This window comes from Bactrocera tryoni, chromosome 5 (genome assembly GCF_016617805.1).
Source record: "Bactrocera tryoni isolate S06 chromosome 5, CSIRO_BtryS06_freeze2, whole genome shotgun sequence".
Classification (NCBI taxonomy): domain Eukaryota; kingdom Metazoa; phylum Arthropoda; class Insecta; order Diptera; family Tephritidae; genus Bactrocera; species Bactrocera tryoni.
This window is the reverse complement of record NC_052503.1, coordinates 59193631-59220029: the sequence shown is the minus strand read 5'-3', so window position 1 is coordinate 59220029 and position 26399 is coordinate 59193631. Positions and strand designations below refer to the sequence as shown.

Here is a 26399-nt window from a genome sequence, read left to right as displayed (position 1 = left end):
GCGCACTCTCGAAGCAACAGCTGACAGCAAATGCCGCGTTAATGCCATACCTCCACTGCTAGTTACACCAGTGCCACCAGTCAGTACTTCGCTAACTGCCGTCGCCTTCGCAGTTGTCGATATTGGTGTCGACACCGAATCATCGCCTACATTGGCAACCACATCCGCGTACGTCGTCTACCTGTACTTTTATTACGATTAGCTAGTTTGACGTTTGGTAAATATTTTCATTTTCCAAATATTTCCTGCTTTTCGTGTGTACCCGCAAAACAGAAAGAGTGTAATAATATAGGGGCATTTTGTTGTTTGCATTTTTCTATTCAAGCAGTTTAAAAAAGTCAAGCTTTCTTGTTTAATTTTGGTGCGTTTAGTGTTGCCACTGAAGTGAACACAATTTTAACATTTCTTCCCTCCAAAATTTTAGTAAAAATACATTTCCTGGCGTCCAACAAGTTGGTCGAAATATTGTGAAAAAGTGCAGTGATATTTGTGGAGAAGTGCTCGTTCGTTCGCACCAATACCTATTCGATACAAAGCGGCAAGTAAGTATAATTTTCAGTGAAAAATACTTGTCATGACTGGTAAAGTTAAAGAAAACGTGCATTTGATTTATAAAAGCTGTTCTTGGCGATGAGACGTGCGTGATGGCTGCCCAGACAGTGTTAAATTGTGAAATAATATGTATGGCAAAAAATTCTTACTTGATGAAACAGAAAAAATACATTGTTGAGCATTTTCCGCGATACATTCATGATTTTGTACTTTATATATGTACATATATACTATACATATACCAAATGCAAATGTGAGAAATTCTTGATCAGGAAAATATGTGTTACTTAATTGATATGGCTATTGTATTTTTAATTGAAATATTATTTTCCATTTGTATCCTCTATTTATCTGAATGAATCACATAATGTGGCACGTGTATGTTTGCTTTACACAAATTATGATTTGTGCATGTCTACCTACAATATGTCTAGGTATATACTTGCATATTGTACAAATTGATATACTATGTACATATGTATATACCAATATGAGTATAAACATACGTGCAATTATACAGCAGAGCCTGCTTATTTGAATCAGCAGCACTATTGAATATATTGAATTCCGTTACTGCGTTCATAGGAAATGCTTAATAAGTTATTAAAAAGAATACATATACTTAGATACCTTCAGAATTAACAAACTCAGTTCACTGGTTACTAAAGTATGTACAGATACTTGTAAGAAAATACATCTGAGGTCGTTAATGCTCATATTTGTATATGTACATATATTCTCCGGCTGTATTGAAAAGCGCTCTGCGGCAATTTGTGGCGTAAGCAATGCGCAAATATATGTACCATAAATACGACTATATATACTATATTTGTGCACTTTTATATGTATGTATTATAATAGTCAGTCTGTACAAACGTATGATAGGGCAAGGGTACATTTTGTTCTTTAAATACATGTAGCTTCTACTTTAATATTTACTTACTTTCGTCGCGGGATTGCCACTGCTGCAAAATTTATCTCTATAAAATATATGACTACGTGATATGTAAGTAAAAAATGTTAAACTTTTTAATAAATTAAAATATAAATATTGAAACTTATAACTTATGACACCTTTATGTGAATTTTCCTTATACTTCAAACATTTCGAAGTTAACTGAAGCGCGGCGTTCCCACTTCAAATATAAGGCAAGTAATCGACCTGGTGGATCGTCCTAAAACTAGAGTAACTAAATTATTTTGTAGGTTCTTCTTCTTCTTAATTGGCGTAGACACCGTTTACGCGATTAAAGTCGAGCTAACAACGGCGCGCCAATCGTTTCTTCTTTTCGCTACGTGGCGCCAATTGGATATTCCAAGCGAAGCCAGGTCCTTCTCCACTTAGTCCTTTCAACGGAGTGGAGGTCTTCCTTTTCCTCTGCTTCCCCGGCGGGTACTGCGTCGAATACTTTCAGAGCTGGAGTGTTTTCGTCCATCCGGACAACATGACCTAGCCAGCGTAGCCGCTGTCTTTTAATTCGCTGAACTATGTCAATATCGTCGAATATCTCGTACAGCTCATCGTTCCATTGAATGCGATATTCGTCGTAGCCAATGCGCAAAGGACCATAATTTTCTCGCAGAACTTTTCTCTCGAAAACTCGTAACGTCGACTCATCGGCCTCTGCACCATATAGCAGGACGGGAATTATGAGCGACTTTTAGAGTTTGGCTTTTGTTCGTCGAGAGAGGACTTTACTTTTCAATTGCCTACTCAGTCCGAAGTAGCACCTGTTGGCAAGAGCAATACTGTTTGTTTGATGGCAGGAGATATTTCGTCTTGCCCTCGTTCACTGCCAGACCCATTTTCTGTGCTCCTTGTCCAGCCAGGAGAAAGCAAAACTAACGGCGCGGGTGTTGAGGCCGATGATTTCAATATCATCGGCATACGCCAGCAGCTGTACACTCTTATAAAAGATTGTACCTGCTCGATTAAGTTCTGCAGCTCGAATAATTTTTGTAGGTTACCTACATAAAAATCTACAAAATTAAGTGAATTTAATAGGGAAACGGTTAAACAAAGCATTGCATTTTGTTGGTGTCATTTTACTAGCACTTTATTACAGTAAACACTAGAATTCTTAGAAATATACTTTTTGAGAAGCACTTGGAAGGTGTGAAGAAAACCACGCCATTATTCACTGCAATTGCTGTGTTTCGGAATTTTCTTATTTTAATTTTAACCTTTAATTTGGATCCCTTGTACGATACTGGTAAAGCATGTTGTACTAACTTATTTTGGCTCCATTCGCTCCAGTATCTTACAAGGCTTCATATCAAGATCAAAAGGAGCTGCTGCCCCGCCCATTTGATTCTGAATGGTATTTCCCTATACAGCTAAATTTTGAATTTTAACTCAAAACTTAATAAACATAATTCTTGAAATAGAAAATGAATAACATTGTGCTATGTAATTAAAAATATTTATAATTTGTGAATTCAGTGTTGGTTAAAATACTTACTTAAACAGACCTGAAAAAACTTCTGAAGAATTCTAGCCAACCTGTAACTTACAGTTCTTCTAATTACACAGCTGTTTCAATGCTTATCAGAAATAAAATGGCGTAAAAGTATTGAATGGTTCTACTCTTAAAGAACATTTCATAAGTAAGAACAGCTCAATTTAAAATTGGAAAATAAATGTGTATATTTTTTTTGACTGCATCAACTGTTTGCTTAAAGCGTCTTAAATTTAATCGTTGACCCCGATTAAAACTTTTCAACCTACCGGAATAATGTGGACTTTCAGTATGTTACTTTTAACATGCTTGAACATATTGTAAATTGACTGGATTATTAAGCAGTGATTTGTTTAAACTTTTAAATAATTATATTTGGTTTCAATTGCTGTTAATTATATATTGTTGAATTATAATATCGGTGTTTCATTTTCTCAAGTTTTAAAATCCAATGAATAGTATCAGACTATTTTTTAATTAAGTATTTTGACTTTGATATAATGTTAAATACATTTACATACTTTAAAATCAATTTTCACATACATTCATTTAGGTGTGTCATCCATAATCTAGGAATGTGGATAGCAAAAGTACAAAGTTATCACATTTATTTTATTTCTTCTATATTCTCATCAATCAATCATTGTTTACTAAAACTTGAAGAAATGCTAAAATGTATTTTACCAAATGCCAAAACCTACCCGTTCCAGGAGAGTTGGGCCTCTCTTTATCTCTGGTTGCCATCATTTTGTCAGACCCAACAACACAATGTAGCTCCGGTCGGTCTCCGAACAAACTCGCCGTTACTTCCACGGTTTGCCACTAAACGTACTATATACTCTAATTTTTTATTCTTCTTGCTTATTAGCGTAGACACCGCTTACGCAGTTATAGACGAGTTAACAACAGTGGGCCAATCGTTTCTTCCTTTCGCAATGTGGCGCCAATTGGAGTTTCCAAGAGAAGCCACGTCCTTCTCCACCTGCTCTTTTCAACGGAGTGGAGGTTTTCCTCTTTCTCTGCTTCCCCCGGCGGATACTGCGTCGAATACTTTCAGAGCTGAAGTGTTTTCGTTAATTCAGATTACATGACCTAGCCAGCGTAGCTGCTGTCTGTCAATTCGCTAAACTAGTTCAATGTCGTCGTATATTTCATACAGCTCATCTTTCCATCAAATGCGAAATTCGCCGTGGCCAACGCGCAAAAGACCATGCCTCTGCACCATATAGCAAGACAGGAATAATGAGTGACTTATAGAGTTTGGTCTTGGTTCATCGAGAGAGGAATTTACTCCTTAATTGCCTACGAAGTCCGAAGTTGCACCTGTTGGCAAAAGTTATTATGCGTCGGATTTCGAGGGTGACATAGTGGTTGGTGTTAATGCTGGTTCCAAGATAGGCGAAATTATTTACGACTTCGAAGTTATGACTGTCAACAGTGATGTGGGAGCCTAGTGGCGAGTGCGACGATTGTTTGTTTGATGACAGGAGATACATATTTCGTCTTGACCTCGTTCGCTACTAGACCTTTTTGGAGAAAGCAGAACTAACGGCGCGGTTGTTGAGGCCAATGATATCAATATCATCAATGTAACGAAATAGTAAATGAACTCTAACAAAATTTGTTTATGTGTTATGTTATATAGTATGTCATAGACTAAGTTAGTTTTATTACTATATTTTACTTACCGTCAGCGAAATATATTTCATCCATAAACAAGACATATCTGACATAAACTCAATTAAAGAGTTGAGATTGAAATGATGTGCAAAAATTCAGCTAGAGGATCGGAATTCATTAGGGATGTGAGGTTTGCACCAAGATTTAAATCGATTTCATTTACATTAAGCGCTAAGCCACATAATTTTTAAGCAAGAATTTTCGCTTAATTTCACTAAAACACCACATATTTGGACCAACCTTAACTGTTTAAGGAGAGGTGGGAGGTGATATTCCGATCACTAAAAAGGATCAATTAACAGCAGAAAAAGTCTAGGCTGATTGCACAAACTTGTGACATTACTCAGGTATACTCGAGAATATATTTTCAATTTTATATTGAATATAACTTATACACTGAGTAATATTTGCGCCTTCTCTATTCATTAAAATCCTTTGGTTTAGGTAAGGAACTACTCACCAACGGCACTTCGTACGCATATTTTAAAGAAAATACATTCGTGCATGCATTAATGTTAAAATATAGTTCAGACGCTTAACTGCATGGGGCAGTCGCGGTATAAATCCTTGTAATGCACCTTATTTATATTCACAAAGCAAATCAAATATTTACGATACGGTAACACAGCAGGCACAGCTTAAAGTATTGCTGGTTTTGATCATTGATCCCTTAACTAAATATTCACAGAGTTTTTTAATGCACATAAAATAATGCACGTAAAATAATGAACCTCATTCAATTCACTATCATACTTTTTTATACTCTTGCAACATGTTGATAAATAGTATAATAGTTTTTTTCATCTTACGGTTGTTTGTATTATCTAAAACTAATCGATATAGAAAGAATAGCATATATAGTACTACATAGTATATAAATAATGAGGATGACGAGAAAAATTGAAATCCGTATGTCTGCCTGTCCGTGTTTCCGTGGAAGCTGTAAATTGAGTAAAAATAGAGATATCGTAATGAAACGTGTTCCCTGGCTAAAAAAGGACGAGTTCTTAGATGGGTACGGACAACTGTAACGCTCACAAAACGCCATTATCCGGGGCATATAAAGTGCCATAACTAAGTTTCACAATAACGATATAAGAAGGACCTCTATGGTAGAAACTTTTTTTAAGTAGGCATGGCCCCGCTCACTAATAAGTTTAATAAACATATTTCCTAAACTATTTAAGCTATAAGAACCAAATCGATCAAGGCAAATATTTTTGGCATCCCTACCCTCCCCACATAAATGGGTGAATTCGATTTATAACGCTAGCCACTCCCTATATAACGGTTTTATATTTTGAACGTAATAATGAGCAAAACTAATTATTGAAATTTGAAAATAATTTTCTCGTTGCATGTTACGAGCGTATAAAATGTTCGGTTACACCCGAACATAGGGAAGACTTGTTTCAATATATAGTACAAGGGTTTATATTGTAATCACAGTGTACAGCATCTGTTTGACATCTGTACATAATGCTTACATATATGTATAGTGCATACATACTTCAGTTGCTTTTTTATTTATTTTGTTAGGGTTCTAGGTTTCCCGTTTACGCAACACGCGCATTTACGCTCTGCTCGGCTTTCAGCGTCCACTCTGCGGACACCCGGATACTTTTAAAGGAAAACTTTCGGCACTTTTCTTTTACATATGCACACATGCATGAATATAGACATTTCTATAACTCAAGTATAACGCAAATCATACGTACATTTGTACATATGTCGCAATAAGATTCATTCTTATTGCAGACAGACTACAGAACTTTATGTAGAAAGCTCGAAAAATACTGTGTGTTTGAGTATTTTTATTGTAATATTACTGTTATGAAACTTAGTCATTAACGCTGAGCATATCAAAGCAATGATGGTGAAATAAGGAATCATTATCTTACGTGAATATCACTCACTTCTGCTGTCATATGACGCCAGAGGTACACGCTGATAACCCATTTGCTACCTATCCATATACCCAAATCGATAAGATTTAAGATATAATAATAATAATAAAAAGGAATCTTTTTCAATTTGAGTAGACATAATTGCTAGTAGATTTCAATCTTCAACATTACTGTAAGCTACGTCATTTCTTTCTTGCTCTAAGTAAGCATAGAGTAGGCATTCTATACGTAGAACTCTATATTTGACATACAAATCAGACTATAATCAATTCTTATAGTACAAAGAAATATAAATAAACGACATCAGTAAGTAAATGTGTGGGTAATCAAATGTACATATATATGCATTTGTACCACAAGTCACCAGTTTTAAATATCAGTTTAAAAGATTGCGAATAGATCATACGTTTCGCCAATTATACATACATATATACATACATATGTATCTCTGTATGCTGTCTACTTTATGTATCAAAAGTTTTCGCAATCTTCTGTAAAGAAATTGGTTTACAATCTTATCAATGAATGCGTCGGCCCTGCAAATATAAGTGTTGAAAATGAAATTACTCTGCTGCGTTAGCAACAATTGAAAAAAAAACTAGATTTATTGATAATACACTAAATGGAAAATGTTAATAATAATGTCATGTATTTGCCAACAAGTTTATTATTAACTGCGTATGAGGTGATATTTCAATCACCGCAAATTAGCATGCTCAACTTTAGAAGACTTTTTAAAACGCGTGTGCCAACGCTATTGCATAATACTTGGTGCGCAGAACTAATGAAAATGAATTAAATTTTATTATAAATGATTTTTTTCTTATCTCTTCTTATAATTAAACAAATGCTTTCAGTGAGTTGCTTAGATGTGTATTTTTTAATGTTTTACTCAAATTTATTCTTGTAAGACTTTGGAAAAACGCGTTTAGTACTTATGACGGTGGCAATATCACTTCAAATAGTAGATCTTAATTAAGGTGTGATAATAACATTCTAACAAACTATCTTGATTTTATTCTGTAATAAATGAGCTAATATAAGAAAGTAATTATAAAATTCCGGCTCGGAATGTCTGCTTTATCACCTAGAGCCAAATTTGAAAAAAAAGAATATTCACACTTCCTAATTTTTGTTCTCAATAGTATGAACACACGCGAATTGCTTAGTATGAACCTGATTGATTTATAAAACTTAGACACGTGTAGTCAAGTTATACATTTCGCCAAGAAGCCAAGAAGTGGCTTTTATTTGAGTTTTTATGGTTTGTTAGCACAGCTTTTTTTTTTGTTAAGCAGATCGGCAGATAAAAGTTACTACCGGTGTGTTTAAATATCTAGTCTTACCTTACGTGAATTATGTGTACTCATGTGCTTTGCATTCTGCGGTATATAGATTTCAATTAACGGGATCTAATCGGGATTCTAATAACAAGTCTTTTCCCAGTACAAAATACAGATCTTTTAATGTTTACGTCCACTCAAAAGCAATCAAGAATTTCGTGCCATATAAACAATCAGTAGGTTTTAAAATGTCGATGATACGAACATTTAAGGTTATTAAAGAGGTCGTAATTGAGATTGATAACTGAACTGAATTGAGTATATGCCACATGTTTATAAATATAAATATTTCTTTGCGTTTTTGTCCGTATGTGCTGCCGTTCATCGAACACATTAATTGTACTTAGGGAGGAAGGTTATCGACATCACAAAATGTTGATAAATAGCGCCATAGTCAAGCCGTTACAGGTACAATACTTACCATACATATGGAAGTATATTTACAGTACGCTTACCTGCATCTGTAATGAAATTTATCTCTTTGATGTGCGAAAAACTATCATAATTAATTAACACAATATACTATAAAATTAATCGTAGTAGAGCAATTTCGTGAGACTGAAAATTTCTTTTACCAAAATGAGGTATACAAGTACGAGAAATTTATGTGCTACCAAGGTTAAGTGACTTTACGTTGTTTTCAGATCTGAATAGAGGAGGGGTAATCACATATACTTTTTTGCAAATTTTTTGGTGGTCTGCCAATCCTAGCGCGATCCTAGTAATAAAGTGCAAGCAGTTATAGATGTAATATAATGTTGTAAACGTTGCTATTGAAGTATTATTTTCTAGTATATGCTGCTCCAAATATGTTTCAAAAAACTTTATAAATTATCTCTCTATCACAAGCCGATGCACTCAAATACTCTTTAGAAAACGTTATAAATAGTGCAAGTACATTATAATCACAATCGAAAAATATATCGATGCATATCAGAAGGTCCAAAACTTCGGTTTTCTTCGATGCATCGATGTTTTTTTTTTGCATCCCTAGCCTAAATATAAGATCGATTTTGGATATATTTGTGCTCACAATTTATGGTACTATCAGAGATTTCGTAAAGATTTGCTCTGGTTTATTTTTATACTCTTGGAACATGTTGCCACAGAGTATAATAGTTTTGTTCACCTAATGGTTGTTAGTATCACCTAAACCTAGATACGGGGTTATATACTACTGTGATCTGCAATACCAACTAATTTTCCAGTCATCATACCACTTGGAAAAATCCTCCGTCGTGATGGCCATCAGAACCTTCTTCGATTTAGCTTTTATATCTTCAATTTATATCTTCAAATGAGTAAAAACGGTGTCCTCGAAGTGGTCATGTGAATTTGCTGAATAGCCAGAAGATACACGAAGATACACGAAGGTAAAGCAGGCGAATGCGGTGGTTGCGGCACGATATTAGTTGAAAATGTGGCGAAATGATCACGAATAACCAATGTGGTATGAGATGGTGCATTATCGCACTTCTTTGTTCAATGAATTCAGACATTACTAACAGTACTACCAACTTAATGAGAAAAATTATCGATTCGAAAAACACGCGAAGTATAAATTCAAAATTAACCTTTCAATTTGATCACAGTAGTATAAAAGTTGGCGAAAACTAGACCTAGCCCCTATATGACTAATATCAGGAGTTTCGAATATCCGGCTGACTTTACTTCATATGATTAATGTTTATATTTGAGGTAGTTTTTGACATCCAAGAAAAAATAATTTTAGCGTGTGGCATGTTAATGGTAAATAGATTAAATCATGTCGATACTACCCCGACTCCCACATATTACATATAATGGTTTTAAATTTTCTAACAAACCTTATGTCGATTATGTCGGTCAGTGTATGAGTTATTTAGTGTACTATATAGTATATACTACACTGAGGTATTTCCCTGGCTTTGATTCCTGCAAGTTGCAAGAGTATAAAATGTTCGGTTGCACACTTACTTAGCCCTTCTTTACTTGTTATGCTAGCCATAGATAACTTGATACGAGACTCTTTGGTTCGAGAGAGAGCTGTCAAAACTCGCATTTTTTATAACATTTGCCAATGATGCCACTGCTGAAAAATATTAAAATGGGTATTTAATAAATTATACAAAACACTAAATTAAACACTTTGAAAATGCATACATATATAAATGCTAATATGCAAAATTATTAAGTAATTTACATAAACGTTTATTTTGCCAAAATATGTTCGCACAGTTCAATGAAATTTCATTTCACACTAATTTCGTCAAGTAATTATAGCGCTGCTCTTCTGGCATCCAGCCTTTTTCACTAACTGCTGGTTGACGGCACCTTGATTGTGTTTTGTTGCCAGGTCAGAAAACAGATCAGGGTGCCTTGCTAGCTGACAAGCGAGAGAGCAAGAAAAGAGATTCTGATCAAGTTATCTATGATGCTAGCTCTTTGGAGAAAAGCTTACGCTACGATGAAGATCTTTCATTGCTTTATTATCGTTGCTTATTGAATGGCAAACAATGAGTACTAAATCCATCATCTTTCTCCAAAGAAGTTATCTTCACCAATTCAATAGAAAACATCTAGTGAAGGAGCAGAAAATGTTTATTCAATTCTTTTCGAAATGTTAAACTCTTTCGTTCACGTAAAGTTTGTCATGTCCAGCATATTAACGCAATCGACTATATTTTATTTTGCAACTTTTCTGATATCTCTTTTCCAACGATTTAAACGTTACATTGCTCCCTTTAACTCCGCCGGTCAAATTGATCCAGTGTTGATCTAGCTATTTTTCAACACGTTTTCTACCCTTCTTAAACTATCCAATTATTTACAGCAATCAGCAACTTATTGGTACCACTGCCAAGCAAAGTGCATTCCATTCTTAGTTTTTTTGTATTGTTTACTAAGCACACCCTCTGCACATAACAAGCCTTTTTTCTATCTATTCATGAACCAATTTCCAAAACAATATCTTAACAATTTTTACTAAGCTGACAGCAGCCCTATCTATTAGCACACATACATACTTAAATAAATAAATATATACATATATATACACATTTTGTCATGTGCGTAATCGACGTTCCAATGGGCATCAGCATTGTTCAGTTACGTAACCCTTTATCGTGCCCATTTAAAAACATTCACTAATACAAAAATGACCGTCTGATATTTGTGTTAATATTTTTATTTATACTTTTTATACCGCCAGCATAAATATAGCAACTGATTGTCCTCGCTGCTGGCGGTGAGTGTTCTTAGGTAAGTACAAGTATTTTCGAACTTAGTTTTTTACGAGTTTGCCACCGTCATCGATTGATTATATAATCAGTCAAAATAAAAATATAAGAAGTTATGAACGTGCAGTGTATTTTATACATTTATATGTATCTATTTATATATGTAGTTACTTCCATATTTTATCGTATGAGGATTCTTGTAGATATGTCGTTTTTAAAACTCACTCGGTATTAGATACGTAAGCAGGTGTCAACAGATATACACATCAAGAGATATGCTTATACAATATATTGGAATCGATGTGACGACTAAGTGGTCACGCGCTGTAAATATTTACACATGTATGTACATATGTACTTATTTCGGTGCGGCTGATATAACTAAGTGCGTTTCTACTAGTGATTTTACATTTAAAAAATGACTAGTGCATTGACGGCACTGAGGTAATCCAGAGGATCAGTAGTTCACGAGAGATAATGAGCGAACATATCGTTATGTTTCATATAAACTCTGAATAAATTCTTGCAAATATGAGAGCATCTAGTAAACAAAAAAATGGGAGTAATATTGACAGAGTACGTGACAGTTAGTACAAATTGCGAAAAGCAATTGCATAACCACTCCATTTAAATATACATATGTATGTGGGGCATTTAAAGCATTACTCACTGTTTTAAAATATGGAGAGGCTAACTTAACTAATTTTAAATTCGGCTTCAGAATGGAGAAAGGAAAATGTTAATTTCATTTAAAAGGGGTAAAAAAAAATAATAAAGTCAAAGTAGGTACATAAACAAGGAAGGAAAGGAAACCAGTGATGGTTACCAGCGGCTAATGAACTAGTATTTCTAGTATTTCACTGTTCAGCCATACTGGCGGGGTACCTGTCTAAATGTACGTACTTAGCTGGCTATCCACTATGAATTGTACACACATTTGACAACTAGCACGAAACAAATAAATTAATATTACAGAAGTTTTTATATGAATGTTTGTATGTAAATATGTCTATATTTTTATAAATATATTATATACACATGTATTTATCTATATGCAATGCATTTAAATTTAAAAAATGGAATATGCATTCGTTCATTCATTTAAATTAAATAGTGCTTTCAATTATCACTGAATGGAGCAAGTTATATGCAGTCAAGTTTATTTAGCGTTATGCACATGTACACACATACATATGTAAAATATGCGTCTATATTTGTCGCGATATTTTTGCCACTGGTCAATAAATTGGTTTGTGATTGAAAAAAATTCCGATCGAAAGCCCAATTAAGATGACCTTAATGAATAATTGTGGGAATTTAACTATATCTACACATAAAGTAACACATGCGTTTATACATTATGTAAGTATGAACTATACATATATAGTATAAATATAACTTTACAAATGCATGTATGTATGGAAATTCATATAAATTTTTCTAAATACGATCGAAAATATATATACTTATATCTCGATGAACTTAACAAAATTGATTGGATTGTTTACCTCCTAATATGTCCAACAGTTTTTATATGCTGTCATATTTTTCTTACCAGTCAGTCAAAAAAGTTTACATAATTTCTGCGATTTACGTCTAAATATCATTGAAACCATTTTTCGTAATTACGGTTTTTTATATTACATTTATTTTCATATTTTTAAAATTTATAATAAAAACGAATAATAACTTCAATATTTACCAGTCATACCTGTTATGTACATAAATATTTAAACTATAGTACTCGTATATATTCAGGCTTTGAATAAAATTCGCATTTTGAAGACTAGTTAAAAATCACCAATAACCAGAAGGAAAAAATCAAAGGACAAATCCAAAAATAGTGCTTTTGCAGGAGATTCCCCATAAAGCCAATGCACCAGCTACATGGTGATCGTGTTGAACCATTAGAATATACTTCTTCAACTGCCGTATACCGTATACCACTGACGACGGACAGACAGACACGTACTTAGAGTTCGACTCGTCATTTTATGCTGATCATTTATATATAACTCTATATCTATTTCTTTTAGTTTTAGGTGTTACAAACAACCGTTAGGTGAACAAAACTACAATATGCGAGTTCTCGAGTATGTATGTAGGTATCGAGGCCATCGTGTCGATTGGGCGGCAGGAGGATAATCGTGGAGTTATTGTTGAAGAGTTCTTCTGTTTGTGAGAATTGCATTTCAAAATTTTCAAGAACAGGTATAAGCAAGATTTTTGAGCAGCATGTCGATTTGTTAAGAGAATGACAAGATCAAGATATTAATAAAGTTTTGCATGTAAATCGTATCCATTTTCTAACGCTACAAGAAATTAAAACCTTATATTCCTGAATTTTTCTTTCAAGTGAATAATCTAAGCAAGTAAGAAAGCGCTAAGTTCGGATATTTTGCACAATCGCAAATTACAAGGATCAAAGGTGGAAAAATTCATTTTGGTGTTGGCAAAACAATCAAAATTGTATCTTACTAACTTATATGATAATTTAGGGTTAACGAAAATTATATTAAAATCATTCACATGAGATAATGTAACATAAACTCAACCTAAGAATAAATTTAATATAATGATTAGGTGAAAAACCAAATTGTAGACCGATTCCATTTATTCTATTCGCTAAACCATTTGAGCACCTATAAACATTCCAGCTTTTATTTTCGTCTCTGAAAGTCTTGAACGAAATTCCTCAAATATTTGAAAGATGATCACCTGGTTTTCTATGAATTCTCGGAACTGCAAACTTCAATGCTCTTTTTTCCACCTCGGTACGAGCCTACAATAGATCTTTACATATTTCAGTCTAATTAATGTTATCCATATAGTTAATAATTATTATAAAAAAAAAGATATACTCCCCATTCAGAATATACAGGGTTTGCCCAGAAAATAATAGGACTTATTTTCTTCCTACCCGACTGTACTTGGAAGTGTGCGCGCACCGACTGCATCCGACAGATGGCGTTCCTAGCTAACGAACGAGCGGCTGGTCAGTTGTCTCCGAGAACCTGGAGAGTCAGAACAAACATTTTCGCGCGACGTGTTTCTGTAAGTGGTGCAACCCAAAAATGCAACATTCGTTAGAGCAGAGGTACGCGATTAAATTTTGTATGGAACCCGGTAAATCTGCGACAGTGATGTTTGATATTATCAAGCAGGCTTACCTAGATGTTGCTTTAGCAAGTGTTTCAGTGGCACCAGGCCTCTTTGGAGGGCCGTAAGACCTGCGACTTCAACAAACACCGACAGTGTGACTCATGTGCGCAAAGTTTTGAACTCAGACCGTCGACTAAGTATTCATTTAATTGACCAGATGTTAAATTTATCAAAATTTGAACATGCGCAAGGTGTGCACGAAGATGGTCCCAAAGTGCTCACTGACGACCAAAAATTGCAGCGAGTGGAAGTGTGCCAAGGAAATTTGGACATGTGTAAAAGTGACTCCCAATTCTTAATAACGCAATCACATGTGTCGAGTCATGGATCTTTGAATACAAAGATGAAGAGCATCCATTTTGAGATGACAAAAGGGATCCAAGCGGCAAGCACCTTGGCTCTCAAGGCTATTCCGGAGAATGCTTTCCATGACGCCTTCAATGCTTGGAAATTGTGATGGCAGCGCTGCATCGACGCAGAAGTAGCCTATTTTGAAAGTTTTTAAAGAATTTTAACGATTGGTTCAATAAATTTTTTTAAATCGACTCAGTCCTATTACTTTCCGGACAAACCCCGTATCTGCAAGAGTTACTTAACACATGTATTCGTATTCTATAATTGTGTAAACTAAGGTGATAATTCATTGTTACAAAAGCAATAAGGCTTAAAATGCGAAAACTGTGGTACAGGATAAATAGATGGCACAACCTTGAAAAATAAGGACAATTTAGTTGAAATTGCATTTTTATCAACTTTAGTTCATACAATTTTTATACTCATTTAACAAATTGCTACAGAGACTACTAGTTATGTTCATTTAACGGTGGTTTGTATCACCTAAAAATAAACGAGATAGATATATGTAGAGTTATATAAAATATCGGGATGCTGAGACGAGTTGAAATCAAGATGTCTTTGCAAGATGTAACTTAAGTAAAATTTAGATCTTTGGCAAAAAGTGAGAACGAGTTCGTAAATGGCCGCAATCGGACCACCACCACTCCCAGAAAAGACTAAATAACCAAATGGCAAATGAAGATACACAACTATGATCGCAGCAACGAGGAGTTCTTGTGGCTTGCAATTTTATAAATAGTGGATCTAGCCCAATCGCAATTTTAATGCGGCAAATAATTTCGATACCTCTTGCGAGTGCATAAAAATAGATGAAATCGGATGATAAGCAAACCCCCTTCTTTTTTACTAGGTTGTTAAAATCTACTAAAAGTGCGATAAATCAGTAACTAAATGCAGCAGAGACATTAAATTTTCCATCTTAAATGACGCGGACCAGGAGTTAAAATGGAACTATAGGTGTGGCACCGCTTATATTTAAATGAAATCACATATCTACAGTTGATCTTCGGATCATCCCAACTACAACAACAAATGTGACCTGGTCTGCGGAAAAGGGGCTTAGGTGTTAAAAAAACAATTTTCACTTTTTAGTTGATTCGGATGGAAGATTTTTTTAACAGCTGTTTCCCAGAAAACTGGTTTTCGCACGTTAGCTCCCTTTTCGTAGACCAGGTCACATATAATGATTTTCGCTATTATAACAAACTTTTTGCCCAATCCCAACATCGGGATTAAAAAATTAAAATTTAATTTGGGTTGAAAAATTCGCAACCCTGAATTGAACATTCATTATTCGAAGAAACCGAATGAATTACAATTAAATTTGATATTTTATTAACTTATATGTACATGCAAATATATTCTTCTTGTGCTTCTTGCTCGAAATATTTGATTTAAAATCAAGCTAATAACTTCCATGAGATGTATGGAGTATATGAAAAAACGTCAACTAAATAAACGGAAGTCACTATAATAGGTATGGGGGATTTAGGCCAAGGTCTTAACAGATTCAATTCGTATTCAGCACTAAAGCACATTATTTTTAAAAAAATCGACATAATTTTTACTCTAGTTATCGCTTGCACCGACAGTCGGACAAACGGACAGACGGACGAACAGTCAGTCGCTCGGATTTCAACTCGTCTCCTCATCCTGACCATTTATATCTTCTTCTTCTTCTTAATTGGCGTAGACACCGCTTACGCGATTATAGCCGAGTTAACAACAGCGCGCCAGTTGTTTTCAGGTCCTTCTCCACTTGATCCTTCCAACGGAGTGGAGGTCTTCCTCTTCCTCTGCTCCCCCCGGCGGGTACTGCGTCGAATACTTTCAGAGCTGGAGTGTTTTCATCCATCCGGACAACATGACCTAGCCAGTGTAGCCGCTGTCTTTTAATTCGCTGAACTATGTCAATGTCGTCGTATATCTCGTACAGCTCATCGTTCCATTGAATGAGATATTCGCCGTGGCCAATGCGCAAAGGACCATAAATCTTTCGCAGAACCTTTCTCTCGAAAACTCGTAACGTCGACTTATCGGTTGCTGTCATCGTCCAAGCCTCTGCACCATATAGCAGGACGGGAATTATGAGCGACTTATAGAGTTTGGCTTTTGTTCGTCGAGAGAGGACTTTACTTTTCAATTGCCTACTCAGTCAAAGTAGCACCTATTGGCAAGAGTTATCCTGCGTTGGATTTCCAGGCTGACATTGTTGGTGGTGTTTATGCTGGTTCCTAAATATACAAAATTATCTACAACTTCAATGTTATGACTGTCAACAGTGACGTGAGAGCCAAGTCGCGAGTGCGACGACTGTTTGTTTGATGGCAGGAAATATTTTGTCTGGCCCTCGTTCACTGCCAGACCCATTTGCTTTGCTTCCTTGTCCAGTCTGGAGAAAGCAGAACTAACGGCGCGGGTGTTGAGGCCGATGATATCAATATCATCGGCATACGCCAGCAGCTGTACACTCTTATAAAAGATTGTACCTGTTCGATTAAGTTCTGCAGCTCGAATAATTTTCTCCAGCAGCAGATTGAAGAAGTCGCACGATAGTGAGTCGCCTTGTCTGAAACCTTGTTTGGTATCAAACGGCTCGGAGAGGTCCTTCGCGAACCTGATGGAGATTTTGGTGTTGCTCAACGTCAGTTTACACAGCCGTATTAGTTTTGCTATATAAGAGTGTACAGCTGCTGACCATTTATATATGTAGATATAATTCGATAGCTATATCGATTAATTATATGTCTCACAAACAACAGTTAAGTGTTGTTTAACTTTAATACTCTGTAGAAAATGTTGCGAGAGTATAATAAAGTTAACACGTTGAAGAAATTTTCTTTTAAAATAGCAGTGTTAGTATTTGGCTGTATGATTTTGCTTTTCTTATGTAACGCTTTAAGTCTCCAAAATTTTATTTAAAAATGTTCTGATAGCTAGCTAAATTAACAATACTCCTCGTATTGTCATCCTGATAATTTACTAATATAAGCAAAAAATAGTAAGACTTTGTTCATAATTTTAAAAGTCTTAATTTATTCTTAAAAATATATGTCCTTCCCCTCAAAGTAATCGCCTTGGACCCAATACATTTGTGTCAACGTCTTTTCCAATCCTCGAAAAAGCTGTTAAATTAATTTTTTGGAATAGCCTTCAATGCGTATAACGATTCACGTTTTATGTCTTCAATCGGCTCAAAACGATTTCCCCGAGCAGTCGTTTGAGTTTGCTGAATAGCCAGAAGTCACGCGGCCACATTTTACGAATAGCTTCGCGATAACGACGCAAAACACTCAAATAGTATTCCTTATTGACAGTTTGGCCGGTCAAAAGGAATTTGGAGGGCACCACACCTCGATAATCAAAGAAAACTGTCAGCATAACCTTGATTTTTGACCTGCTAGGATATTCGATCGATTGATTGTCTCTTTCCGGGTAATAAGTATTCATAGATCCAAGACTCATCGCCATTATTAATTCGTTTCATGACATCCTGGTAGTCACATAGCGTTGTTTCACATACAATAACGAGACACTGTTTTCCGAAAAAATTTAGTGATTTTAAAACCTATCGGTTATTCCCTTTTCTTGGGCCCAAATGATCTTTCAAAATGGTTTTTACTGATCCTTCCGATATTCCAACAAAGCCAGTAAGATCTCTAACTGTTAATCGTCGATTCCTCTATTGTTGATCATCAGTTGATGTTAATGGCCGTCCTGAATAATTTGTACCAATCAAAAATACTTGCTCGCGGCAAACAATTATCACCGAAGACTTTTTCCAACATTATAAACTTTTGGCACTAGAAATTTGATTTCGCACAAAAAATTTAATGGACCTTCTTTGTTGAAGAATTTCACTCATCGCAATAGTCGCCGAATGCACTTTATGTACTTCATTGTGCCCGAAAAATTCAATTTGCAAAAGCATGAGTTAACAGTTTACTGACCCAAGCGTTTTGTCACTACAGCAAGGAAAAACATTCGAAATTCAAATTTTACAAATTGATGTTTTGGGTTCCTTCTGAAGTGTAATTTTTCCTAAAAACTGTGGAAAATTCATCAGAGACATTCTTGGAGTGTTTTCATTTAATATTCAATATCTACTAGTTATACCATACAATACTTATGACAGATATTGGAATAACTTTACCAACTACACATATTATCCTTTTTTCTCTTTTTAGGATCAAAACCTTGGGATTATAAATGCTCAAAATGGAAATGTAATATTCGATTTTGTTTTACTTGTATTTCAGTTAAATATCTAAATATCATTTACAATATAATTATAGTGAAGTGGGGAATCCCTCAACGCCTCCTACCTCATATAGCGAAAATGCCAAAAATTTCTTCTCGTTTCACTGGAAGGGTTTAGTCGTATTCCTAACACCACTCCTTGCCCTCCCTGTCATGCTGATGGACAACACGCCCGTAAGTAAAATTAAAAGTTTAATAATCTGCTCTGAAAATTATGTTTCCATTGCTAAGAAAATGTGCTTAAAATAAAACAATTCGTTTCAAACTACTATAAAAACACAAGAAGGCTTGAATAACAAACCTCAACTCTTCTAGGCATATCGTTGCATGTATTTGCTGTTGGTTATGGCAGTTTATTGGGTTACTGAGGCATTGCCACTTTACGTCACCTCTATGATACCAATAGTCGCGTTTCCCATTATGGGGATAATGGTAGGTGGTATTCAAAAAGGATGTATGCGATGGCTTCATAATTCGTTTTAATTCTAGAGCTCAGACCAGACTTGCCGGTTGTATTTCAAGGATACCTTAGTGATGTTCATGGGTGGCATTATGGTGGCTCTTGCAGTCGAGTATTCAAATTTACATAAGCGTTTGGCATTACGAGTTATTCAGTTGGTTGGTTGCAGTCCAAGAAGGTATGTATGCGTGTGATATATTCAATAAACTTTGTATAAACGAAAATGTGTTAAATGATAACTCTGATAATACAAATGTTCGCCTGCAAATAAGTTATAAGTAATATAGTTATTTAAACGATTTATTTTAAGATTACATTTTGGGCTTATTGCCGTGACAATGTTTATATCGATGTGGATTTCCAATGCTGCCTGCACAGCAATGATGTGCCCAATTATACAAGCTGTTTTGGAAGAACTTCAAGCGGTAATACTTATTGAATACAAATGAATACTTAATATACATATGTATCTGTTTTGGATTTCGCAATCAGCAAGGATTATGTAAAATGACACAGGAGCCTAAATATCAAATTGTCGGAAAAAAGAATAATACTGCAGAAGAAGAGTAAGTTCAAAGCATTTTTTAAAATGGAGATTCCATTATTTTTGATATTAATTTTGCTACCGAGTACTATACTATACTAGTTTTGTCCACCTAATGGTTGTATGTATCACTTAAAACTAATCGAGGGGTATACATATATTTACATATATGATCAGGATGACGAGACGAATGGCTGTCTGTCCGTCCGTCCGTGCAAACTGCAACTTGAATAGAAATGGGGCAATGTAATGAAACTTGGTACATATGATCCTTGGCAAAGAAATGAGGACTAGTTCGTAGATAGGCGTAATTGGACCAGTGTGACGCCCACAAAACGCCATTAAAAGAAAGCATATATAAAACTGCGATTTGACACAGGGGATCGCAGTGGCAAAGGGCACCTGTGGGCTAAAAATTTTGAAAAAAAGATATTTAATTGTACAACCAAGAAAGTATTAAACAGCTTTATAAGAACCAGTATCAAAATCAGATAATGAGCGTGACATCGCTCTCTTTTAAGTGAAAGCCATATCTCGGGATCTGCTCTTTCGATTTCAACCAAATTCGATACCTGCCACTACTTTAACATTCCTACGTCAAAGTGCACTACTTCCCTTATAACACAATTTTAAATTCGATTTGAAAGTTTCACTTTCCAGTATAAAAATCAGGAATGAACGAATATATCAGAAGAAAAATTTTCGCGAATAGTGCATTTGAGGTGAGCCACCTTATAACAAAAATTGCGTAAGTCAAACTAAAATTTTTCAAGCCCCTATGTTCTGAATATGTGGAACCAGTGCTTATAGTTGCCTTTTTACCGCAAATATAAATATATCGGCCAATATGTGAGTTATCTTAACAAAAATAAGAGAGCATGTTGCTCTTACAACGGTGCATATTTGTGCTTAGAATGAAGAAATTGGTCCTAAACCCATATAAATAACAGGCCTTATGTACCTGAAGGTACTTCCCTGTTTTTGATCTTTGCAAGTTACAAGAGTTGTTCGGTTACTCCCGAACTTAGCTCTTCCTTACTTGTTAACTGCTGATTAATGTATTGTACTATACTTAGCTATATTTGTGAGCATATTGCAATCTGTTTAAATTTGCTTATATATATCTCTTCCAGACCACCATACCCATCCAAAATGACATTGTGCTACTTTCTGGGTATCGCTTATGCTTCGTCTATGGGAGGATGTGGCACTATTATTGGCACAGCAACAAATTTAACTTTTAAAGGCATTTATGATGGGTAAACATTGCATGTTTTTGAAAATTATTTTCTTTTATAATTTTTAAAATGTCCACTTCACAGTCGTTTCCCAACATCTTCGGAGCAAATGGACTTCGCCACATTCATGTTCTATTCTGTACCCTCAATGTTGGTATACACGGGTCTGACATTCGTTTGGCTACAATGGCACTTTATGGGGTTATTCCGTCCAAAAAGCAAAGAAGCTGAGGAAGTTAGAATGGGTCAGAATGGCGCTGATGTTGCAAAAAAAGTTATCGATCAACGTTATAAGGAATTGGGTCCAATGAAAGCGCATGAAATTCAAGTTATGATTCTTTTCATTTTCATGGTTGTTATGTATTTTACACGTAAGCCCGGAATTTTTCCTGGTTGGGCTGACTGGCTCAACGCAAAGTAATTGAACTTTTGCCTATAATAATTTTTGTTTTATAATAAATAGTTATTTTATCTTCTCAGAGATATTCGTAATTCAATGCCAACGATATTTGTAGTAGTCATGTGCTTCGTTTTGCCAGCAAATTATGCTTTCTTACGATATTGTCTATGCAAACGTAAGTTAATTAGTTTCTTGTACTTAAATATACATACTTTGAAATTCTCTTTAATTAACAGGTCCGTTCACTACTGCTCCCACGCCATCGTTGGTTACATGGAAATTTATTCAATCAAAGGTACCATGGGGTCTTATTTTCTTGCTTGGTAAGTTTTTTATGGGCAATTATAGTTTCCAGAATATTACTTATGTGCAATTAATTTATACACATAGCCAAAAGGTGTGAATGAATATTACAACTGATCTTTGTATTTAAAGTATTATACTCACATAAAAGCTTACGTATATCTCATAGGTGGCGGTTTCGCACTCGCTGAGGGTAGCAAAGTCAGCGGTATGGCCTCCATGATTGGCAACGCCCTGGTTGTGTTAAAGAGCCTCCCCCACCCCGTTCTGCTATTGGTAGTGATTTTAGTGGCTGTGTTTTTGACGGCGTTCAGCTCTAACGTAGCAATCGCAAATATTATTATTCCCGTATTAGCTGAAATGGTAAAAGCGTCGATCTGTTTAAAGGGCACACCTAATGTGACATCCGAAAAAAAGCAACATTTGTGAAACAAAAAAACTACTGTATCAATTGTTTCAAAGTTTCAAGGGTGTATTTAGAGGTACATAGTTTAAGAATACACACTGAAATTCGAGGTAAATGTGGTCTCTAACGGGACTAAATAGGGTCCTTACCACAGGGGTGATTCCGGTCTAGTTCGTTGATGAAACCAAATATATATATATATATATATATATGTAAATATATATCGAATAGCAGATATTGTCCGTGCTTTCAAAAAAGTTAAAATTTACCAAAAATTTGATAGTTTTTGCCCTGTCAAAATTCGATTTTTGATTGTATAAAAAAATATATACTATATATATGTATATAGTGATCGGATTATTTACCTCCCAACAAATTCGAAAAATGCTATTTTGAGAAAAACTTCTTTAAAAATAGACCGATCGCCTACATTGAAAATTGGCAGCTACACTTTTAAACACTGTAGCTAAATAATAATTTAAAATTATAGTGTGTTATTTTTTAATGTAGAGATTAGCAATGTGTATAAAAAATAAATCGAAGTTTCACACTAGGTGTGCCCCTTAAAAAAATTAGAAAATCCTTAGGTCTATAAAAATTACATGTTTTCAGTCAGTGGCAATTAAAATCCATCCTCTATACTTGATATTACCGGCTGGTCTTGCCTGCAGTATGGCTTTCCATTTGCCAGTGAGTACACCACCTAACGCACTGGTTGCCGGTTATGCAAATATTAGATCAAAAGACATGGTAAGTAATAAAAGTTATCATATTGGTATGATTATTTAATAAAGCTTGTTTTAAATTAAATATATCAAATATCTAATGAATAGTTCCAAACATTATAACTCTAATTTATCTACAATAATTATAGGGCAAGCTTTGATGTGAATTCATTTTTGAATTAGCTAATTAATCGACCAAATTTAACATGACACTCTCTCAACATTCGATTTTTAATACTTCCATTATTTCTTGTCTTAATACATGCTTAGTAATATGTTCATATGGGTTCGGAGTTCATTATTCCATTGAATAACTTTAAAGTTTATTGTCGCTTCTAAATAAATTATGAAAATGATGAATATTTATAAGTCAAGGATTAAATATTTCAGTGAAAAGGCGCTTATTATAAGAATTAAATATTGCTATACATTGTTTTAATTAAGATTAAAATGAGTTTAAATTTGTACAGGCAATCGCTGGTATTGGTCCAACAGTCATCAGTATAGTCGTGTTGTACGTTTTCAGTCTCACGTGGGGTGCGGTGGTGTACTCTAACTTGAATTCATTCCCCGAATGGGCGATCACACCGGTTTTAAATGCAACTACACATTAATCGTCTACGCTGCCTTTTGGGTATAGATTTTATGGTATGCGATGTATACATATCATCTAAATTTTCAAAAAATATTTATGTCAAATATACAAAATGTGACGTCATTAAGTAACTGAAAGAAAATAAGTGTCTACAAGAAGCATTAGCTTTTGCTACCGCATAAACAAAAGTGCCTACATATTGATGTCACCTTAATCCTCGTTAGGCAAAGCAATTAAGTACCGATTATGACAACAATTTTGAATTTGAGGTTTCTAAGTTCTTAAAATCTGTTTTATCTAGTACCCAAGTTGATGAAAATGAAATTTGATGTAAACAGATTGCACACTCGCATAGCAATTATATATGTTATACGAGTATAATAAATATTTTGTATGAATTTGGATACTTAAATGAAAGTTAAACTGATACCGATATTTACATATATGTACGTATGTTATATTATTATATAAAACTGTATATATTGAAAAAGTTGTTCTGATAATTATACATCCAGTTTTAAATCAAAAAGAACAACGCCAACAAATTGTGACTTCTGTAAACCTCATATATATGTTACTTATGCGTTTACACTGCATTTATAGTAGAAAGAATTGAAAGTACGAATAGTTTTATAATGAATAGTCAAATGTGAAAATATAAAATACACTTATAATATTTACATTTTATATTTAAAAGTAAGCGATCTTGGAATTGACAAAATGCAACAAGTGTACTAATTATTGGCAATATATAGTATATGTGCGTGTTACAAATATTTATATGTAGACTGTATATTAAAAAATAGACTGAAAAATGGTGCAAAAGAGTCTAAAATTGGAAGATATTTGTTATAGTACAGGATACAAAATTATTTTATTTTCGCACAACATTGTACTTATAAATTTTTGACAAAATTTTAAATTTGTAAGTATTGTAATCGTAATATATTCAGTCATAATATTAAACAACAAATAAAGGCACAAAAACTATTTTCTTATTAATTACTCAGAATTATTTATTTAGTTGATCGGAGTATCAAAACCAGATGGAACAGATATTTTATAAAATAAAAAACTTTTCAACTCGTAACTGTAAAATAACAAACATTATGCAGCTTTATCTGGGAAGAAAACAATGCAGTAAGTATATTCTTTGAGTACACAAGTGAAGAAGGGCCAACTAAGATCGGTTTAAATCGAAAATTTATTTTCTCCTAATTTGGAGGATCAAAAACGAAGAAATACGTTCAGGTGTAGACCAAACTTTACAAGTAAGGAAGAGCTAAGTCGAGGCGTAACCGAACATTTTATACATTCGTATTTTACTATCAAAGTCGGGAAAATATTTTCAGATTTTAGAAAAACTGTATATTAAAACAAGTAAGGACTATGTTCGGTTGTAACCGATCATATTATACTCTTGCAATTTTTGTGACTCAAAGGTGGAGAAATGTTGTCAGGTGTTGATATAAGCCCAACCAAAGAGGCTAAACTTAATATTTTGGGTATATACAAGGTGTGTTCCAAAGTAAACAGGACTTTTTGAATCTAGTGCCCCCTGGTGTCGCCATCTATTTGTCGACTGGTGCGTTAGAATCTGCTATCTTTATTGATTGTCCAGTGAGAATTTCATGTCATTTCATCGATTGGAAGTGAAGTTATTGCGTTTTAAGTGTTAGAACAAAGACCCAACATTAAATTTTGTTTAAAAATTGGTAAAACTTTTACCGAAACGTTTCAATTGATGAAAAAAGTTAAGGCGATGATTGCCTATGCCGTGGCAGAGTGCACGAGTGGTTTCAACGTTTTCAAAGTGGTCGTAAGGACATAAATGACGATCAACATGTGGACCAATCAAAATCTGTGACCACCGGAAATTCCATCGAAACTGTGCCTGAATTCATCAAAAATCAGCCGAAATCATCATTGAAATTCATGGAAATGGAATTGAACATCTCCAAAACATCGATTTATCGCATTTTGACCGAACATTTGGGCTTACGAAAGGTGTGTGCACGGTTTGTTTCGCACAAATTGACTGCCGACCAAAAATTGCTCAGAATCCAACATTCGAAGGACGATTATTTGACCAGAAGACACATTTTAACCAATAACCACTCCCCGTATTCACCATATATGGCCCCGTGCAGCTTATTCCTTTTCGGAAAAATGCATTTGGTCATCAAAGGAAAGCGTTGTGCAGACGTAGAGGCCATTCAAAAGGCTTGCACCGGCATACAGGCGGCCATACCGGCCAACGAGCTAAAAAACTCTTTCGACATGCTTTTGGACCGTTCAAAAAGCTGTATTGAAGCAGAATGAGACTGTTATGAATAAAATAAATTAATTTTGCCGTTGTTGTCCTGTTTACTATGGAACACACCTTGTACGATAAAAATCGGCCAGGGAAAGGGAAATCATTACAGAGACGTATGCCTCATAAAGTCTACAAGAATACCAAAAATAATTATTTAGTATGTAGTTATGCTGGGATAATCCTTTGACCAATTTTACAATTTTTTCTATTAAACTTTAATATAGTATATTCAATATTAGACGTTCACATAATTTTGCTAAGATATCTAAATCAACCAAAACTCTGAAATCCTTATATTGGGTATAAGGGTGCTGAGGATAAAATTTACCCGATTTTATGAATTTTTGTCGTATAGGTACATTATTATCAGAAAAACATTCTCTCCGAATATATATCTCACGGGTTGACCAAGATTTTCGGTAAAAATTCAGATAGATATTGGAGCACAAATATTCGTGAACACTTGTAGTCTA

The 26399-nt window shown here is 34.6% G+C and overlaps 1 protein-coding gene across 1 annotated transcript; it reads left to right on the top strand.

Moving 5' to 3' along the window:
• The first annotated feature begins 85 nt into the window (after positions 1–85).
• LOC120776634 (protein I'm not dead yet) lies at positions 86–24611 on the top strand. Its single transcript, XM_040107452.1, has 15 exons — positions 86–361; positions 425–542; positions 18866–18904; positions 18974–19112; positions 19254–19370; positions 19428–19576; positions 19709–19823; positions 19891–19964; positions 21076–21201; positions 21265–21597; positions 21661–21755; positions 21817–21903; positions 22053–22246; positions 22902–23039; positions 23485–24611. Exons 3-15 carry the CDS (start codon positions 18888–18890, stop codon positions 23626–23628), a joined length of 1728 nt encoding a protein of 575 aa, XP_039963386.1. The 5' UTR covers positions 86–361; positions 425–542; positions 18866–18887; the 3' UTR covers positions 23629–24611.
• The last annotated feature ends 1788 nt before the right edge of the window (positions 24612–26399 follow it).

What these genes read in the sequence shown, in the direction of transcription:
- LOC120776634 (XM_040107452.1), top strand. An exon ending in TGCTGATGGACAACACGCCC is followed by an intron (nt 19,113 to 19,253) that starts GTAAGTAAAATT and finishes CAACTCTTCTAG; the next exon opens with GCATATCGTTGCATGTATTT. An exon ending in GTTGGTTGCAGTCCAAGAAG is followed by an intron (nt 19,577 to 19,708) that starts GTATGTATGCGT and finishes ATTTATTTTAAG; the next exon opens with ATTACATTTTGGGCTTATTG.